Here is a 20,287-nt window from a genome sequence, read left to right as displayed (position 1 = left end):
CTCTGTGGGCATTTACATAAATTGATTTTGTTCCAGCAACCTTGCCTGTTGATAATCGTGTCTGATTTTTATTTCATTGGCTCAGCAAATTATCTAAGTGTTGAAAGTTGTGTAAGACACGAGCTGTAATGTTTTTGGAATCTTTCAATTTAGGTAAGCGACAGACATTTACTCCAAGGCAGTTATCACTGCAGATAAATGATTACACTTTGCTCTCAGAAAAAAAAAGCATCTCACTTTAAAGCTTTCCTCTGCTTCTTAAAAAATGTCTTCCTCTTTCCTTCTGATTATTTTTGTATCTTTCCAACAGTCTCTTTTCAAATGCCAGACTTTAAAATGGTCAAGGAAAAAGAGAATATGTTGTTATTCTATTCTGTTTCTGCTGTAGAGACAACACTTTTTTTTAGAGATTGAAAGAGTAGCAGAGGAAGAAATGGATCTTTAGCAATCTAAATGAAATTAAGATGTTGAATAAGCAGGATAGCATCCTTTTTTATTTTAAAAATCATTTTACATAAGCATCTGCTTTATTTCAGTAAAAGGCTACATTAAGCAAAAAAGGTACTTTAGAGAGAAATAATACAGCTGAAAATTAATGTCTTCCCACCTTCTAAAAAAAAAAATTGTTATTGTTTTCATTTTTTCTGAGAATTTAAACTCAGATTTCCTGCATGCCTCTCTTCAACTCTGAACTCAAAGATGCATTATTAATCACACCTTAGTTCTTGTCAAGTTAATGCCACTCTTGCATTTGTGGTTTGCTCTCATGCTCCTTTCCAGAGAAAAGAATAGACTCTGCTTACAGGAATAAGGCTAAGGTTTCTCAAGTGAATCAGTCACACTGAAAGTAATCTTTGGATATAGTGCTCTCTCTCACCCTTTCTTCCACTAAAACGGAAAAAATATACAAACCCAGGAATATTTTCTTCCATAGGAAATTCTTCAGATAATGCAGACACAGATCTTAGCACCATTCTAACGTAAATTGTTACTGACAAGACTGCATTATTTGTGCAAATATTTTAGAAAGTTATCCTTGCTATTTGTAGTGCATTTTCATCCCGATCCTAGCAAATGTGGTTCCTCAATGTCAGTTAATATTTTGACTCTACAGACACTCTTAAATGAGACTCAATTGAGCAGGCATTGTAACTACTAAGAAAAAGGACTGATTTGTCAAAAAAGTAAGAGAGCTTATACTGCAATTATTCGTAAATTGTATACCAATATTTCCCTGAAATACTCAATAAAGCAGTACAGCAGTCAACCACTTAATTAAAGTCCTTGCCTTATTCTTCACTTACCCACCTTCAGCAAAGTAACAGAATCCACAGAATTAGCACTTTAAAATAGGAGGGAAGCAAAGCTGAGCTCAGCCAGAGGCAGAAGTTTTGGTTTCCATTTGGTTTTGATTTCTTTTCTGTCTGCTTTTCTACACTTCATAAAAATAATATCATACTTTTTTATATTACCAAATCAAGTAAGAATTCTGCAGCAGGACTCTTTGAACTGGTCTAAAATATACTGTTCATAATACTTCAGTAGAGATACTAAATGAAAAGGTACAGAAGACTTCAAAGAAAAAACATCTCTGCTTTACTTCCTAGTAAATCTTTCATTTCAAGTGGTGACACTTTTTAGGGTATTTATGATTTCCAAAAGCTTTTTACACAATGCTAAGAATATTAACCAATACTTTACTCCCATCTCTAATGTTTACATTCATTTCCTGTCCCTGAATCCCTCCTGTAACAGGAAAGATTTGTTTCAAACAAAAACCTGACTGTGAAAACCCTGAATGGATATTGAAGACCACAAATAATTTCAAATCTTGTTAAACATTAGATAGTAGTAACATTCTTATGAAGTACATAAATTGTCTGTTTCCAAATGTTATGTTTTCTCATTTCTAAAGAAACTCTGTTGCACAACTGTACTTGGCAAAAATGGGACCTACACATTTTCTGATGCAATTTAAACAAAGATTTATAACCTAAGAATTAAAAGTAGATATTGTAGTTACTAAGTCTAAGTTATGATGTTCTTCAGCATTCACTTGGTTCTTTGGAATGCTTTCAGTTCTCAGGAGTTCTCTGAATACTGCCTCAAAGAAGTCAAGACTCTCCTTTTCAGAATCCCTAAGAGGTGAAACCATTATCTTTATGATTTTATTAAGGTAATTTATTAAGGTAATTTTATTAAGGTAATTATGATTTTATTAAGGTAATAATGTTAAGCCGCGTCCCCAATGCTCCATAAACACCTTTTATAAAATCAAAACACTGAAGCCAGCTTGTCTTTCAAAAAATATTCTTCAACGTTTAACCAAAATTAATTCTATATGCATTAATGTATTTGTTCAGCTCTGAAAAACTTTTTGACACACAAAATCAACCCTTAAATAACTGTATACCAAGTAAGCAATGAATGTCCTGTTAAAATGGCCAAAAAAATTGCCTAGATTTGGATGCCAGCATTCTACTACAACAGACTATTTAGGAAAACACAACAATAACAGAAGAAAAATACTTTTCAAGAGTCAGTTACGTCAAATGATTTAACATTACTTCTCCTACCCATATCTTCCTGCCGAATCCAAAGAAAGCATTATTTGCAGTTACTTACCTGCAAATATGATTTGTATTGTTATTTATATCATTATCAAGAAGCAAAAGTTACTTGGTCTTCTTAAGATTCCAAAGCCTAATGAGGCATGTACCTATACTCAAACTAAGAAAATTACATTCTTATGATAAAAACATTTTTGGAAAATGAAAGCATTCTTATATTTACTCTTTATAGTGGAAGCTGAAACTGAATATCGTGTTATTGAATATACTTTTCTATAAGTGCAGAAAACATTTACAATCTATTTTATCTATGACAATTCAGATGGAATCAGTTTATATACTGCAAACTACAGAGACTATACAATTTTAAGAACAGATGAGTATTTCCACAGGGACATAATAAATGCAAATCTAACAATGCTCAGGAAAATATCAGTTAATTCAATTCTGTTGTTTAATACTCTTACAGTACCTAAATATTTTGAAAATGTATTAAAGCTACTGAACTAAAACCAGGTGTACCAACAGGAATAATTTTTATCCAAATGCCTGCTGCTGCTTTTATGACATTCTATATTTCATCATTACAAAGTGGCTTAAAGACTTCTATTATTGCAGCAGTTTTAACAAGCAGAACTGAAGTGGCAGGCTGTTGCTCTGATTACCACATATGATTTTAACATCAGTATGTTTTCTCACCTTGTCAATCATTTTACGGGCTTCCATTTCTTCAGAATTGGGATTTTCCAACTCAATAGTGTAAGTACCTTTGTCACTCTGGTCATCCTCATTGTCCTTTTCAGCAGCAGCAGAAAAATGTTGGCTTTTCAATTTTTTGTCCACCTCCTGGTTTGGGCTAGGCCTATGGCCAAGGCTTCCTGAACTCCTTAACAATGCAGCTTGTAAGACAGGTAATGGAGCAGAAGGTTCTTCTGATTTTTGTTTTAAAAGTTTTGCATGAACACCATGTACTGCTCTGTGATGAGACGAGCTAGCCTGCACAGATGAAGGGACTGCTTTCTCTCCTGATGTAGGTTTCCCTCTTTCGGCTCGTGCATGAGGTGTTGGAGATGGCGACTCTGGGCACAGAGCTCCGACGTTCTGAGAAAAAGAGTAAGAACGTCTCTTTCGAGGATGGTCTTCATCAAAAAACTCAATCATAAAGGCTGTCTGACTCAATCCAGCTTGCTCTTCCTGCTTGTCTGTGGAATGGACTTTCTGGTGTGACTTTTTCAGCTCTGTATGATGATGCCTTAAATGTTCTTCAAGTGCTGCCCGCTTACTGTAATGCCGGTGTGCACCAGCATTTTCTGAATCGCTTTGTGTACCATCATCATGCTTATTCCCTACAAGCAAAGCAAAAGAATATATAGCAAAATGAAACAAACAAACAAAAAAAAACCACCAACAAACCATCCCAACACATAAAAAAGAAACTGGTAAACTAAGAAAGAAAGAATATTGACTTGGTTTTCTGTTCAGACTTTGAAACCTTTCAGTACCTGGCTTTCCAGATTTTGTACAGCTTCTGGTAACACATTCGATCTGCTATGCATCGAACAACAATACTTAACAGTGACTTAAAAAAGGCAGTATTTTACCAGCTGGACTATAGTATGTGTTCCACTTATATTAATTTTGTCACACAGACAGTTGATTACAAATCACTACAGAAACATTCTAGGCAGGGTTAAGAGGAAAAAAGAAAAAGCCTACAATAGTCCTTTCGGTAACTGAAAACATCCACTGAGAGCCAAAATTCAGATTGCTGGATTCCTCACACATCTACAAAAGTTTATCATGAGGAATGTCTACTGAAAATTGGAATAAATTCTTTATTACTCTTTCCAAGAAGTACAATAAGTTCTTCAATCATTCATTCCCCTCAGCATCTGATGTATGCATGTCAAATGGTTATTATTAATTCAAAAAACTACTCTAAGAACTATGAATAAGCAACATATGTATATAATAAATCACATGTACGCATATAAATATATTTGAATGATACCTGAAAATGCATGGAAGGCTGGATGCTCATACACAGTCACATTTAACTCAGAGCAACTTTGTGTACAATGAAAGTGTCTACACTTACAAGTTCTGGCTCAGCTCCTGGGAATGAATAGTTTTACCTTCTTTTAAATCTTTTGGATAAGGTCTTACTCATGTACACATGACATTTATTTATCTATATTAATTCTGAAGAGGATAGTTTTTTAAGGTTTTCTCACTTACATAGTTAAGACACGCAGCAACTATTCAGTTAAATAGTGATCACATATTGGGAAACCTTACTTATCAGACTAATAGCATTGAATACACACCTGACTTACATTCCTGGTTGCTACTTATTTGTACAGCGCCTAAGAAAATTATGTGATGATTCATATATTTCCAAATAATAGCAATAAAATCAACACCACAGTGAAAGTCATGACTTAATTTTAGCAGTGTTACTTCAGTACAGGACATTGTAAGAAAAGCTGAGGAGAAAAAAACAATTTTTTTTTTTTTAAATAAAACTTTCAAAGTGGCTAGGCATATCCTCTACCTTTATGATTTGAAAAAGTACAAGTAATAAGTGAGAATAAAAACAGATCACAGAATGTTACAAAATCTAGGTATTTATTAATGGTCAGATGAGCCCCATAACTCTTCCAGATGAGAATTTATCAAACTTTGAGGAGTTTCTGCCAGGAGAAGGCTAAGGGCTTGTAAACAAAGCTCTTCCTATTTATCAAAGTGTAATATTTGAAAGAATGTTCATGAATATTATACAGTATATCATGAAGACCAAAGAATGCTCTGTGATATACCCTAGAAGAAATATTATGCTGTTATCTTACTGCTAGCACATGGATGCAATTCTTTAAAAAAGAAAAAAAAAAAAAAAAAAAAGCTTAATTTGGAAGATTCAGCCTTCAAAATCAGACTTTTGATCAGTAAGACAAAACACACTGTACCCAGTCCAAGCTGGTTTAAGAGCCAGACATGATAATGTTGCAGAATGAAGAAAAACTGGAATTGTAGAATTAACCTGATGAAATTAAAAACTGAAAATTAGAGAGACTTGAAAACATTCTTCAGAAGTTTTCATTCTGAAAGTATGAATGTCTTCACCCAAACATCAAAGCCACCTTCTTCTCTATTCTGCTAAGTGGGATCCAAAAAGAAAGTACACTGTTTGCACTTCACATTTCATTTAATTTTGTTTGAAGTGTCACTGTCTGCAGTAAATGAACATGAATAATCACCTGGAACTCCATTTAACAGCAGCATTCTTAGAATATTCTGCAAGCTTAGTATAAAAATGAAAGCTCTTGGTCTACTTCAGATTCCTGATTCAATCATGACTTCACTGCACATGATTGATTTAAACAGAATAACTGTATGATATCTATAATAAATTATTTTTTTAGAGCACATGAATATTCACAGGACATATGCCATTGGAAGAGTTGCTAAAGGCATAAACTGAATTCTACAAAGCAATTCAGCTTTTTAAAGTAATGGATGTGAAAAAGTGAAATATATAAAATTTAACTGAGGTTTAGGTTTTTTCCTCTTCCATGTCAAGATTGATATTTTAAATACCTGATGTTTTCAGCTATACTAGAATATTTCCAACTGGTATACTTATTGTAAGATGATTCAGGATTTGGTTTTCTATCCTCTTTATACGACTTAACACTGCAGTGAAATTTCCCAGCACAGATCCTTGTGCACGTATGGAGTATCTGTGATTTCAACTGAACTCCGCAAGGGCTCAGGGATCCAATCACTGGATGCTGGTGAGGAATCATTGCTTTCAGAAATAAGCATAGCTGGAATTATTCACTTTACCTTTCAGTCTCTTCAAGTACACTGGGACATCACTTTTAATACTTTTGGAATCCTCCTCTGTGGGTTCCCATATCATCCTGGGAGGATTGTTCTGTGCCAGCCAATCTGCTACTTTGCTCTCTGCAGCCATCATCACCGTTTGAAGTCCAGGCAGGTCCTGACCATTGGAGGAAGAAGGTTTTTTTGACTTGTGACGCTGTTCCGATGTGAATTTTGTCACGTGATCTTTGATTGTTACTTTTCCTGGAGTGTTGTCATCAAATTCAATGGTAAAGGAAGCATGACCTGCACCTGCTGCATGGGAGTTTTGGGTGTCTTTTGTTGGAATTTCATGAATAGGGCTCTCTGCTACCTGTGAAGGTTGCTGGAATTCTTTTGTAGGGATTTCAAAATAACTCGGCTCCCTACAGAAAGGATAAAGTTCTTCACTTGCAGCTGCAGATTGCTCCTCAGCTTGCTTGGCATCTGTGCTGCATCCTATTAAGAAAAATAAAAAATAGATTTCACAATACTTGGGAACCACAGGTTCTTCACAAAGTTTCTGAACTCCTGTAAAGGCCACTTCAGTAATTTCTGGAATAAACAGTAAGATTGTGGAGAAGACTGAGTAACATAGTTCTAGAAAATAATTCCAGAATTACATATAAAAAGTATTACTTAAGAGACAGCAGAAACTTTGGCTGTGAGGAGTGTAAAGCGGCAAAAAGCTCACTTAGAATCTGCCAAAGGAAATTTGCATTCCAAAAATTTTTGATGATGTAAAGGTCAGATGATTTATCAGTATATGAAAACCAGGTAAATCACATTAGAAAAACAGTTGAGATGATAATTATTGCAATTCCAATCTATCTGAAAAACATAAAATCAAGGTGCCCCCAAAACAAATATTGGTGATCTGGCTTTTATGTCCTGCAGGAGACAGCTGGTATAATTTTGTTTGGTAAAATTCTTCGGAAAAACAGTTTAGATTTTAACACAAGATAAACACATTAATTCTGGCTTGAAAAGTTTGGCACTGATAAGCTTTGGAAAGTGTTTTGGAAATCAAACACTTTATGTTTCTACAAAAGATAAAACCAAAGAATCTAGCTAAATCCTCCTGTCATTCACTCTTACTTCACTTGTTTCCATAATTTGTCGATGAACAGAAAAAGTAACAATAGTTGGAAGCATGCAGAATGTTACCAAACCATACTCTAAGTAGGTAAAGAAAGAAGATTTGGAAAAAGCATGGGGTAGCAATTGGAAGTCCTACAGTACAGCCTGAACAAAGGTTAAAGCTTCTTGTGGTTGCAACAAAGCTACCAATGTGCCTTTAAGAAAACAAACCTTCCAGTTGCATTTCATTAACTAGTAAGCTAGCCAAAATATCTGGTGTAGTGATGTGCTATAAGCAACAGATGCTTGAGATGCTAGCAACAATAGCAAGTTACATTTCAGCAAATGAATTTTGAATAGTTCCTATGTGATTCATCATGAACCACATTAAGATGTTCAACAAATCATTTTAGGTTGCCAAGTAAAGGAGTGAGAATGCAGGTAATATATTTCTGGCACTAAAAATAGCCACACTATATCAGCTGAGACAGTTAACATTTGTGTATGACACTATTATTCAATAAGGTAGCAACAGAATCATTTATACTAGAGCCATGAGCTTAAGGGGTAAAAGATGCAGGATGGCATAACACACCTATGCTTTTTGTCACAAACACATGCTTCTTGGGAAGATTTAGGAAAAGGTTAAAAATCAAAAATTAAAAAGGATGGTAATTTGATACAAAGAAACAGAACTAATTAAGAGACAGCATAGTAGCTGGAAAAGTTAAAGAAAGAATTATGTTATGGAGTGACAACAAAAATAGTACACATTCTTTATTACTGCCATGCTTGGATATCAAAATATATATAAAAAAAAAATATATAAAATAACTCTGATGCAGGTAACACAGGTATTTTAATTTATTTTATCTAAAAGTAGCGGTTGCAAACACAAAACATGTTCAGAATTCAGACAGTTTTTATATTATGCTGCTGCATTCCAAGAATGCCCTAGCTAACGCTTTGCGCTGCACTGACGGTTACTTCATGTCTGTGGGGTAGTTTTCAGGCACTACAACAGCAACTCACCACTTCCCTCCCAAGGACATGGAATGCCTTTAGTCCCCTTCCTGAAAACACACCAGCAGACAAGCAATGTACTATGAATCTATTTTACTTATGCAAACGTCATTAAAAAGCTTCTGTGTTTAGGCAGAAAATGTACAGAAAGAAAAGTCACACTTCTCAGCTACTAGCTTTTAGGTATACTACCACCCCTCTCCATTTGTTTCATTCAACTAACAATCTGGAATGCACCAAGCTCTAGTAGGATCGAATCTAGAGCCAACATCCTTGCTGTATGCAACACTGTCACGAACAGGAGAGTAATCCACTAGGAAGCCAATTCATATGTACCTTATTTTTTTCCCTATGGTTCTATTCAGAACTTCAAGCCTACACTTTCATGCATTTCCTGTAATCAAAAATTAAGCAAGACAGTGTTCAATGTTCCTTCAAAAGATAACTGGTGAATACAGTATGTTTTGAGAAATATTTCTACTTTTGGGCCAGGTAAAAGCAATCTACTGGCCACACAATAAATGATATTTTTCAGTAAATATGAAATAGCTGGTTCATCATAATCTTTTGAAAATTATAAGATTGCAGCCAAACTGCATCAGATGTATCGTTAGCTTAGGATGAGGGGATCTACAACGCTGGCTTGTCAGCATTGACGGGCAACTTCATGAAAAAATTGCCCTATGAAACTTGCTTGCACCAAATTTAACATCTGAAATCAACAGTTTATATTATAATGATATGTCCACTATTTGATTCCAATATTTCTGATTAAACAGATGCTATAATATAATTTGAATCTAAATTATGACAGAGTTTAATCAAAAGAAGTGAGAAACTGAACTACAACTAAACTGTAAATTTTTCTAAACTAGAAGAATTCTTAGAAATTATACAATGAAAAATTATCTGAAGTACACGTTAATTTTGATTACTTAGAAGTCCCAGTTTCAGTCTGAAGTACTTGCATTTTTAGAAGAGTTGAATACATCAGAATTGATTAGAATAAGGATTTGAAACAAATGAGGAGGAAAAAAATATATATAGTCTGATGTGAAATTCCATTTGGAATTTTTCACCCAAATTCTAAATGCAAGTCCTTACAGCTTTCTAAATTTTACAAAGAGTGATCTAAAAATTAGCCTTACCTTTGAAATCCTATTATAAAAATTCATCTGCCAAGGTGAAAGAAATTATATATCAGACTAAATACAGATAACTTCAAGAGAAAATCATCAAGCAAACATTGAAGATAGTGGTCATCATGGCTCTATAATTTTTGAACAGAACAAGCAAAGTATCTGTACAGCAAATAAGGCAATTCTATGGAATTGAAAGTATGTCTTGCAAAAACGAGAGGATAGATGGGTTGTGAACTGCAATCTCTCCAGGAACCGAAGAGATCTCTGAATTGGCCAGAGTGAAAGGAAAGGGACAGAAAAAGAACCAGGGTATTGGTAAAGAAGGAGGTCTTGACTACAAAGGTCTAGAAGCCACAAGAAACAACTGGTACAACAGTTTCTACTACGCAAGACAGAAAGCACTACATGTAGCTGCTACACAAGTGTAGTGAGACTATTAATGAAATAATGAATCTAGGAGAAACTAAGAGGGAAACTCTATAATATTGGGGAAATCATAGGCTTAACCAAATGGAGATTGACGGAGATTATTTACTAGAATAATCTCAGAGATGATCATCAGAAAAGCAACATACACTATGTGACATTAGCAGAACTCATTGCACTGTCCAGGACTTTTTTTTAAATCTGTTACACACATGAATACTCAGAATTTTAAAATCTTACTTCCCAACCTGGATAAGAAATATCATAGGTATTCAACATGATCTATCAGATATGTAAAAAAATTGCCTGTGTATATGAAGACATTATCATCTATAAAAAATACGATGTATTTTGCACAGTCTAGAGGTTTTTCAGATTTCCCCCCGCCTTAAAAATACAATTTTAAAAATAAAACCTGTAAAAGAAAATGATCTGCAATTTAAAAAGCACTTATTGAAAAAATGGCTGCAAACCTGGAGCAAAATATTTAATTGCAGAAGGTATAAGAAGCAGACAAAATATCATATTTACACGTCACTTCAAAATATTTTTTTATCTCCAACTTTATGTTTGGTACTGTGCAATGATACGTTTAATGACCTAAAGTTAGTGCTTTCAAACATGTAACAGAATCACAGAATGTATTTCAAATTCATAAAGCCTGTCTAAAAATTTACGTCCGTGTTTTCCTAGATTTCTGGTAAAGGCATTAATCACATAAAATTCCACAACTACTACTGAGATCAGGGAAGGATGTAGTTTTTGCTTTTCCAAGAAGTGAGGGTGTAACACATGGCAATAATAATAATTACACATCCAGTAAGCTTGCCAATAACATGTAAGTTTAACAGCTGCAGCACAGATAAAGTCACACCACTGGGGTATATGCAACTGTTCATTTGAACACAGACCAGTAGATCTATGGATCATTAAATCAGAGCAACATGCATGTATGAAAAAAGCACAAAGTTTTTTTTATTTTTAACGTGTTACAGAATATTCTGTTCTGTTTGCAAATAATTTCCATTAGTGGGTTACCATTATGATAGAAGGACAGTAACATTAAAATAATCTTATTAACTTGAGATTGTAAAGACTAATTGTCTATAGTTGGCTTAGCAGAAACAAATCTCCTATTTCAATCTCCTCATTAAACCTTGCTTCATCTGTTAGAATTCATGCTTTCTTTTCTGTTCAGTGAATAATCATGGAGCAGATTCTCCATAGGAGTAATTAGTTAAAATGGTATCAGGCTTTATTGATTTGAGTTACTGAACAAAAAGTTTAAGAACTTACATATGCAACATTACCTGTAATGTACTTATTTTTAGGCAGTTTATATTAACAAGCATGTTCCAAATTGTGGGTTTTTTTTTTAATACTTAGTTCAATTTAGCCCATGAAAGAACAAATAACTGCATCAATCCTGACTGGTTTTTATTAAATTATTAAATTATTAAATTTTATTTAAAAAATATCTAAGCATGACAGTCTTGTGAATTTTCCAACTCCCTTTCATTAAAGTGTTTCTTTGTATTGATTTCCAATCATTATATTAATCTATGTTATAAAACCAAAGTGCATGAAGAAAATACATACTAACTTGTTGAAAATCGACATTGTGTTTTCATGGAATGTAACTGTAGGCCAAAGGGGCCTAAAAAGCTTATGTCTTTATTTTATAATTATATGAAAACATTCAGGACAATGTTTTGCACACTTCTACACAGACATTGTTAGTGTTCTGAGACTGAGGAAATGTGTTCATATAAGCAGATGTCAAATCTTATCTAGTCTGTCTTCTCAGGTTCTCTGCCAACACTACTAAAAACCATCTCCAACAGTGAAAAAACAGACTAGTAAAACATACAACTAATGCCTACTCACAGATTAAGTGATGGAGACAAATAAGTCAAGTCACGTGGCTATACATGGGATTTTAGTTCCACATCCTCCCAAATTAAATTGTTTTGCAAAAATGTCAGGGTTGTTTATTTTTGGTTGTTGTTGTTGTGGTTTTACAGACTTCAGTATATCACTTTTTAATAATCCTATATTTAACGAGGGCAAACAACATGCATGTTTTTTGAAATAAAACAATGTAGATAGATACACACAAGTATAAAAAGCTTGATGAATTAATATTTTTGTTATATTATTTTGTTTACAGACATTGACATCTAAGCAATAGAAACATAGATACCAGAGACTTTACCATCCCAGTTTTATATACATGTACAAGATACAGAGTCATAGGTTTCATAAGCAATAGTTAATACTTCCTGTCATCTGGAAAGTAAGGAGAATCATGTAGCTAGCAAGTATATCAATGGCAAGGCCTGAAGATAAGGACTTAATTATTTTACTTGGTAACTAGTAACATGCACGCTTTTCCTTTTTGATGAGAAAAATCGAAGTGGAACAACATCTAACAGTCATTGTGGCACTATTATTGCCATTAGGAACAAAATTTGTACTTAGGAATGCTTAAAAGTGTTTGAAGAATACATTTCTAGACAAGATTTGAACTGTAGAGTTATACATTACTAATGTATGATATTAAACCTGTATTTTAAACACCTCCATATGAGCACATGATAGCATACTATATTCATGTTACGTATGGTAGAGAGATTTTTCACAAAAAAAAGACCAAATAAGAAAGCATTCTATAACTACTGCATTATCATGATGTTCTTTCATATGTGACAAAGTTGTTTAAGTTGCACAAAAACTGACACTAATTTAAATGTTTTCACTTGTTTTTTTTCTACTAGTCCAAATCTTAAGGGACTTACTTCACTGTCTGAGTCATGACAACTTTGGACTAATATGAAAAAAGTGATTAAAGGCTATGACAAAAACTTGACTCCAAAGGCCTTGACTTCATTACACTGAAGTATTAGTTTAGTTTGATTTTTACATGTTTTCAGAGTTTACTCCAAATCCTGCAAAACAGGATTCACGATAAGCAAGGCAACTACAATCATAGGAAGAGAGAAATCACCACCTCAGTTAAAGTACTCTAAACAACTCCAAACTTAAAACTGTTGGGTCTTAAATGCATATCTAAACAGCTAAACAAACGTAGTTTAATTTTGTCCTCACTTGAGTAAGTTTTAAGGTTATTCTCCTTATTAGAATAGCAGTCACTTTATTTGTATGCCTGATGATAGATTTAGCAGCCTAATTATAGACACTGAGATTTAAGTTTGGCAATACATGCTGTGTCTAGAAAAGTGAACTAAAAAAAAAATCTGTATTATGAGGAAATAAACGTTACCAGTTTAGCTTTAAACTATGCAAATCTTTTCCACAAGAACTATGAAATGTAATTCCCACTAATGCAGCATTACTGAATTACAGGAGAGTATGTTAGCATGGATCACCTTATATACTAGAAGTCAAATACAAAATTAATATAGCACCATTTATTTTTAGAAATTATTTTAATAGAATATCCCTATGCAGTCTTTAATTTTCAGTATATAAAACGACAGATATGGATTAAACTTATAAATAAGACACATAGGTTCAGGTAACATTATTTTCTATATTTACTGAAAATAAATTTTATTATATACTAGAAAATTGATACATTATATATTAAATTGGTCTCTGCAAATGCATAGTTTCTTACAGAATGGATTTTTAAACTAGATTTTAATAAGCTTTCATCTATGCAAATTGTCTATGAAACTTCCAAACATTAGTATCTGTTTAGTTCCCTAGTTAAGAATGTATGTACTTTACTAAAGAGCACAAACCTCACAAAAATAAGACAACAGACTTACCTGAAGCCCCTGTCTCCTGTATTTTCTCTTCATGCTTTCTATCTGGCTTACAACCACTTTTCTCATCAGCTTCATCGTCGCCCCACCAGGCTGGCTGTCCATACAAAGGTGTCCCACGAGGCATGGCAGAAAGATCTATAAAATCAGCCCGAAGCAGAGGAAATTAGTTTTCTGGTTAGTTGTGATATTTAGGTTAAAATGACATGAAGAGAGAGTCATTCGCTTGGATCATTTCTCCTGGAAGCTGAAGTTAATAGGTTGCATGTGTTTGCCAAAATACAAAACAAACTTGGAGGCTGGATAACTGATCTGAGTTCTAAATATAAAAGCTTACTAATGATCTGACCAGAACTTCTGGCACAAATGTTTATGCAAACGCAAATCACATCTCTTATTGTTGCCCTGATATATCTGTAAACATTGTTTTCTGCTTTCAGTTTGAAGTCATCGACATAGCAGGATATTCCTAAAAGCTATCCACTGCTATTTCTGTGAGAAGACTCTCACTTTTACCCACATTGACCTTTCAATGAAATTTGAACTCCCTACATGAAAAACTGATCAAATTTTGCAATGTTGCCAAGGTTCCAAATTGCTGGTGGCTACTACAGAGTGCTGAAAGCTACCTTGTGTAAAACGTTAATGAGCACAACCACTTTTTAACTTAAATTTTTTTAAGGCAATAGTTAAATTACAGGACAATTAAAATTGCTACTTATATAGGATGCATACACATTATTAAACACAATTACACAAAGTTTAAATAAGAAAAAAAAAATCACACTAATTAAGATTTCTATCTTGATGGTAAATTGACCGGATTAATTTTGACCTGATCTCCTGGGAGAATACTTCAAACTACTGAGATTTAGCTGTTATAGTATCTTATGGATGTCTTGAAGTGACTTTAAACAGTCTTTATATAAAAGAACACAATCTGTTCAAATCCAGTTTAACAGCTTGTCTGTTACTTTGCCTATAACGAATTTCAACATTTTTATTCAATGTTTTATTCACTGCCATTCCAAAGATGATATATCACAGTATGTTTGGGATTGGAAGGGACCTAGAAAGATCATCTAGTCCAATCCCCCTGCCGGAGCAGGAACACCTAGACGAGGTTACACAGGAATGTGTCCAGGCAGGTCTTGAATGCCTCCAGAGTAGGAGACTCCACAACCTCCCTGGGCAGCCTGTTCCAGTGCTCTGTCACCCTCACTGAGAAGAAGTTTTTTTCTCAAATTTAAGTGGAACCTCTTGTGTTCCAGCTTGATCCCATTACCCCTTGTCCTATCATTGTTTGGCACCGAGAAGAGCCTGGCTCCATCCTCATGGCACTCACCCTTTATATATTTATAAACATTAATAAGGTCACCCCTCAGTCTCCTCTTCTCCAAACTAAAGAGACCCAGCTCCCTCAGCCTTTCTTCATAAGGGAGGTGCTCCACTCCCTTCATCATCTTAGTTGCCCTACACTGGACTCTCTCCAGCAGTTCCCTGTCCTTCTTGAACTGAGGGGCCCAGAACTGGACACAATATTCTAGATGGGTTCTCACCAGGGCGGAGTAGAGGGGAAGGGGGACCTCTCTCGATCTACTAACCACCCCCTTTCTAATACACCCCAGGATGCCATTGGCCTTCCTGGCCACAAGGGCACAGTGCTGGCTCATGGTCATCCTGTTGTCCACCAGGACCCCCAGGTCCCTATTCCCTACACTGCTCTCTAATATGTAATTTCCCAACCTATACTGGAACCTGGGGTTGTTCCTGCCCAGATGCAGGACTCTACCCTTTCCCTTGTTAAATTTAATCAGGTTATTCCCTGCCCCACTCTCCAGCCTGTCCAGGTCCTGCTGGATGGCAGCACAGCCTTCTGGCGTGTCAGCCACTCCTCCCAGCTTAGTGTCATCAGCAAACTTGCTGATAATACACTCAATTCCCTCGTCTAAATCGTTAATGAATATATTGAATAATATTGGCCCCAGTACTGACCCCTGAGGCACTCCACTAGATACTGGTCTCCAATTAGACTCCGCACCATTGATCACCACTCTCTGGCTTCTCTCCTTAAGCCAGTTTGCAATCCACCTCACTACTCTATTGTCTAGACCACACCTCCTCAACTTAGCTGTAAGGATGCTGTGGGAGACTGTGTCAAAGGCTTTACTGAAATCAAGGTAGACCACATTCACCGCTCTGCCATCATCCATCCACCTTGTTACATACTCATAAAAGGCTATGAGGTTGGTCAAGCATGACTTACCCTTGGTAAAGCCATGTTGACTGCACCTAATAACCCTCTTATCCCTGATATGCCTTGAGATGGCACCATGGACAAGCTGTTCCATTACTTTCCCAGGGACAGAGGTGAGGCTGACCCATTATAATTACCCAGGTCCTCCTTCTTGCCCTTTTAAGACTGGAGTGACATTTGCTTTCCTCCAATCCTCAGGCACCTCTCCCGTTTCCCAAGACTTGGCAAAGATGATGGAGAGCAGTCTAGCAATGACTTCAGCCAGCTCCCTCAGCACCCGCGGATGCATCCCATCTGGACCCATGGATTTATGGATGTCCAGACTATTTAATTGCTCCCTAACCCAGCCTTCATCGACTAAAGCAAACTCCTCCATTGACCTGGCTTCTTCCGGGATCTCAGGGGTACAGGGCTCCCCAGGACAGCCTCCGGCAGAGCAGACAGAGACAAAGAAGGCGTTCAGTAATTTTGCCTTCTCTGTATCTTCTGCCACCAGGGCACCCACCCCATTCATCAGCGGGCCTACATTGCCTCTGGTATTAGTTTTATCTGCTATGTATTTGAAAAAGTTCTTCTTGCTGTCCTTGACCCCTCTCACCAGCTGTAATTCTAAGGAGGCCTTGGCTATCCTAGCTGCCTTCCTACATCCTCTAACAGCAGCCTTATGTTCCTCCCAAGTGGCCAGCCCCCGCTTCCATGACCTGTAAACTCTCCTCTTCTGCTTGAGCATACCCAACAGATCGCTATTCAACCACACAGGCCTCCTGGCTCCCTTCCTCGACTTCCTACGTGTAGGGATGCTCTGATCCTGAGCATGGAAGAAGCAATCTCTGAATGCAATCCAGCTCTCTTGGGCCCCTTTTCCTTCAAGCAGTCTTGCCCATGGGACTTTCCCTAGCAATTGCTTGAAAACGCTGAAGTTAGCCCTGCTGAAGTCCAGGGTTGCAATTCTACTTGCTATTCTGTTCCTGCCACACAAGATGTTGAACTCCACCATCTCGTGGTCACTGCAACCAAGGCAGCCCTCAACCTTTACCACTTCGACCAGACCCTCCTTGTTAGTGAGGATGAGATCCAGCAGTGCACCTCTCCTAGTCGGCTTCTCCACCATCTGCATGAGGAAGTTATCATCAATGCACTGGAGGAACCTCCTGGACTGTGGCTCGCTGGCTTGAATGGTCCTTCCAGCAAACATCAGGGAAGTTAAAATCACCCACAACAACCAGGACCTGTGACTGTGAGGCCACTCTCAGCTGCGCATAGAAGGCCTCATCAACTTCCTCAGCCTGATCTGGTGGCCTCTAATAGACACCCACAACAGTATCACCCCTGCCAGCCTGTCCCTTAATTCTCACCCATACACTCTCAACTTGCTCCTCATCCGCTCCTGGGCAGAATTTAGTACATTGTAGCTGCTCTCTCACCTAGAGAGCAACTCCACCACCAAGCCTGGCTGGCCTGTCTTTCCTGAAAAGAGCGTAGTCATCCATGACCACATTCCAGTCATGTGAACTGTCCCACCATGTTTCTGTAATTGCCACCAGATCATAATCTCCCGACTGAACATAGGATTCTAACTCCTCCTGCTTATTCCCCATGCCGTGCGTATTGGTGTACAGGCATTTCAGGGAGCGAGCAGAGCACACCAATTTCTCTCTAGGGGCGTAGGAGGCCACCCAGTCCTCACCTGTTTTAGAATGCTGTCCCCCTGGGACAAGCCCAGCTACAACCCCATCCCCCTTCAAGCCTAGTTTAAAGCTTTCCAAATGAGCCCTGCTAATTCCTGCCCCAGCATCCTTTTGCCCCTGCAAGATAAACCTTTCCCGCGTAACACTGTCCAGACTGGAGTCTTATAAAACCAGCCATTATAAAAAAATCCAAAGCCCTGCCTGTAGCACCAGTCTTGGAGCCAACCATTTAGAGACTGAATTTTCCTGTTCCATCCCACATCATCAGTTGAAGATGGAAGGAGTGAAGAGAAGATCACTTGAGCCCCTGAGTCTTTCACCATCCTTCCCAAGACCTTGAAATCGTTCTTCATTCCCCTCAGACCACGGGAAGCAGCTTCTTCCCCATCTGTCTGGAAGACCAGCAGTGGGTAGTAGTCTGTCAGGTGCACCAGTTTGGGGAGCTCTCTAGTGATATCCTTGATTCAGGCTCCAGATAGACTACAAGGTTCCCTAAGATGAGGGTCAACTCTGCATATTGGGCCCTCTGTTCCTTTCGGAAGTGAATTTCCTATTACAATCACCCTTCCTTCTCTCTTATCAGAGGCAGTCTGAAGTTGTGAAGTCAACCGCCTCTTCCTATGTGATCTTGTAGGCAGGCTTTGCATCACCTCCTCACCTACCTCTTCTTCAAGATCCAGGGCCTCAAACCTATTACAGAGGGGCATCTGGGGAGGCAAAGCAGGCAGGGAGGTGGGCTGCCCGTGATGCCGAACTGGAATATGCTTCCAACCCTTGTCGTCTTTCAGGTCCCCTACCTCTGCCCGACAGCGACAAGGGTGGGGCTGTCTCAGGACTTCTGCCTCTGTCCGAGAGGGCAGGAAGTCCATCTCCTTTTGGGGGGGTACCTCCTTGGGGCCTTTCCGACTGGCATGTCAGGGTGTTACTCCACCAGTCGATCTATATATATATAAAATATATATATAATTTCATAGCCATGCCAAAAGTTTCAATATGATTTGAAGATACTACTTCTTTTAAACAGCATTACACTTTAATCAATACTGATTTGTTTTTAAAAACTTGATGGCTGATGCTTGTGAACGGAATTAGCAACAGTAAACAGGTATGCATATATACAGCGACAGTGAGAAAATCAATCCTCAAAAAGCTTTTGAGAGTTGCACACAAATATATATTCCTATCATTAAGTTTGGTTGTTATTTTTGGAACAATAAAGAGTAAAATAGAAGATGAGGATAAAAAAAAATCCTCACTGTGCCACTTCATGAAAATTTAAGAGGACGTGAATGGTGAAAAGCCATATTGAATTGCAACACTGAAGTACTGGATAGCCTTTATGTACCCTCAATAGGATGACAGACCAGTCAACAAACCAAATAGATTAATCAGTTATACCACAGAATCCTGTATGTGGGGAAGAGAACTCTCTAGAGTGTGCCTTCCAGAAGAATGGATTAAACCTATGCAAAACTATACAGCCTTGACCTAAGGAGTCAGACATAGTCAGCTTCATACTAAGGAAGCAACAATACCTGACTCCTCACTCTTGTGGTTATCTACTGTAGTAACAGGTAACACAGCAAGTTACTATAAGATGAACAATAAACTTTAGCAAACCTCACACTGAAGTTAAGATACCTACAGCTGAGCCACCGTGACACATTACACCAACATGAAAGATGGTGTAGAAACAAGACTGAAGTTACAGTTTCTACAAATTTTTAAACCACAATAGATCGCTTAGGCTCTATCCCGGTTGCATCTAACAAGGAACATTAATATCGAAACAACAAACAAAACCCCACCCATTTAAAAAAGGAAAAACAAAACAAATCAACAAGAACAAAAGGTGAAAATGCCAACAATTCAATTCCAAAAGTTATTAATTACATGCAAAGTATGTTTAAAATTTCACATAGTTTTTACTATCTAATTTCACAAGTATCCCAGCAAGCAAATAAATATCCTTTCCTGGTTTGTGTGCTTCTACAGCAAAAATGAACCTTACCCATTGATTTCTCTTCAGATTTCAGTGCTTCTGTAGTTTTGTGGTGTACTTCAGCTGTGGAATCTGCTACCTTGGACTCTGAGCTTTTGGAGCCAGCTTGCTTCAACCCTTCTGTCTCTGAAGATTTTTGGGATAACTGGAGTTGGCTTGTAAATTTTTCATGCTACATGAAATTACACAGAGGAAAAACACTCTCAGAGACTGAAAAAAACCAGCTATGTTACCAATAACTAAACAATGAGAGAAGAACATGTGGGAACTGCATGCTGTTACCTTAAGTGCTTCTTCAGGGACTCTCATCTCTCCCCTGACGACAGTAAAAAGATTAGTATGTAGGAAATGCTAAGGAAAATACTGGAAAGATTTCTCAATTCAGAAGAGGATTTTATAGAAAAACAACAGTTCTACAGCCTATTCTGCCACTGGAATGGTGAT

General features: G+C 37.0%; 1 protein-coding gene across 11 annotated transcripts in view; it reads right to left on the bottom strand.

Annotated features, from left to right (window-relative positions):
• The window catches only part of CEP170 (centrosomal protein 170), a 98,580-nt gene that overhangs the window by 47,332 nt on the left and 30,961 nt on the right, over positions 1-20,287 (bottom strand). For 10 of the 11 annotated variants that reach the window (XM_071806203.1, XM_071806207.1, XM_071806212.1 and 7 more), the window contains 5 exons: positions 20,126-20,184; positions 19,853-20,015; positions 13,900-14,034; positions 6,417-6,893; positions 3,270-3,916 (listed from right to left, as the gene is read on the bottom strand). In XM_071806203.1, the coding sequence (XP_071662304.1) occupies positions 3,270-3,916; positions 6,417-6,893; positions 13,900-14,034; positions 19,853-20,015; positions 20,126-20,184 (1,481 nt within the window). The remainder of the gene's footprint in view (positions 1-3,269; positions 3,917-6,416; positions 6,894-13,899; positions 14,035-19,852; positions 20,016-20,125; positions 20,185-20,287) is intronic. The other variant, XM_071806210.1, reaches the window with a different exon arrangement.

This window comes from Patagioenas fasciata, chromosome 3 (assembly GCF_037038585.1).
Source record: "Patagioenas fasciata isolate bPatFas1 chromosome 3, bPatFas1.hap1, whole genome shotgun sequence".
Lineage (NCBI taxonomy): Eukaryota > Metazoa > Chordata > Aves > Columbiformes > Columbidae > Patagioenas > Patagioenas fasciata.
Note: the sequence above shows the minus strand (reverse complement) of the source record. Positions and strands in the feature narration are given on the sequence as shown.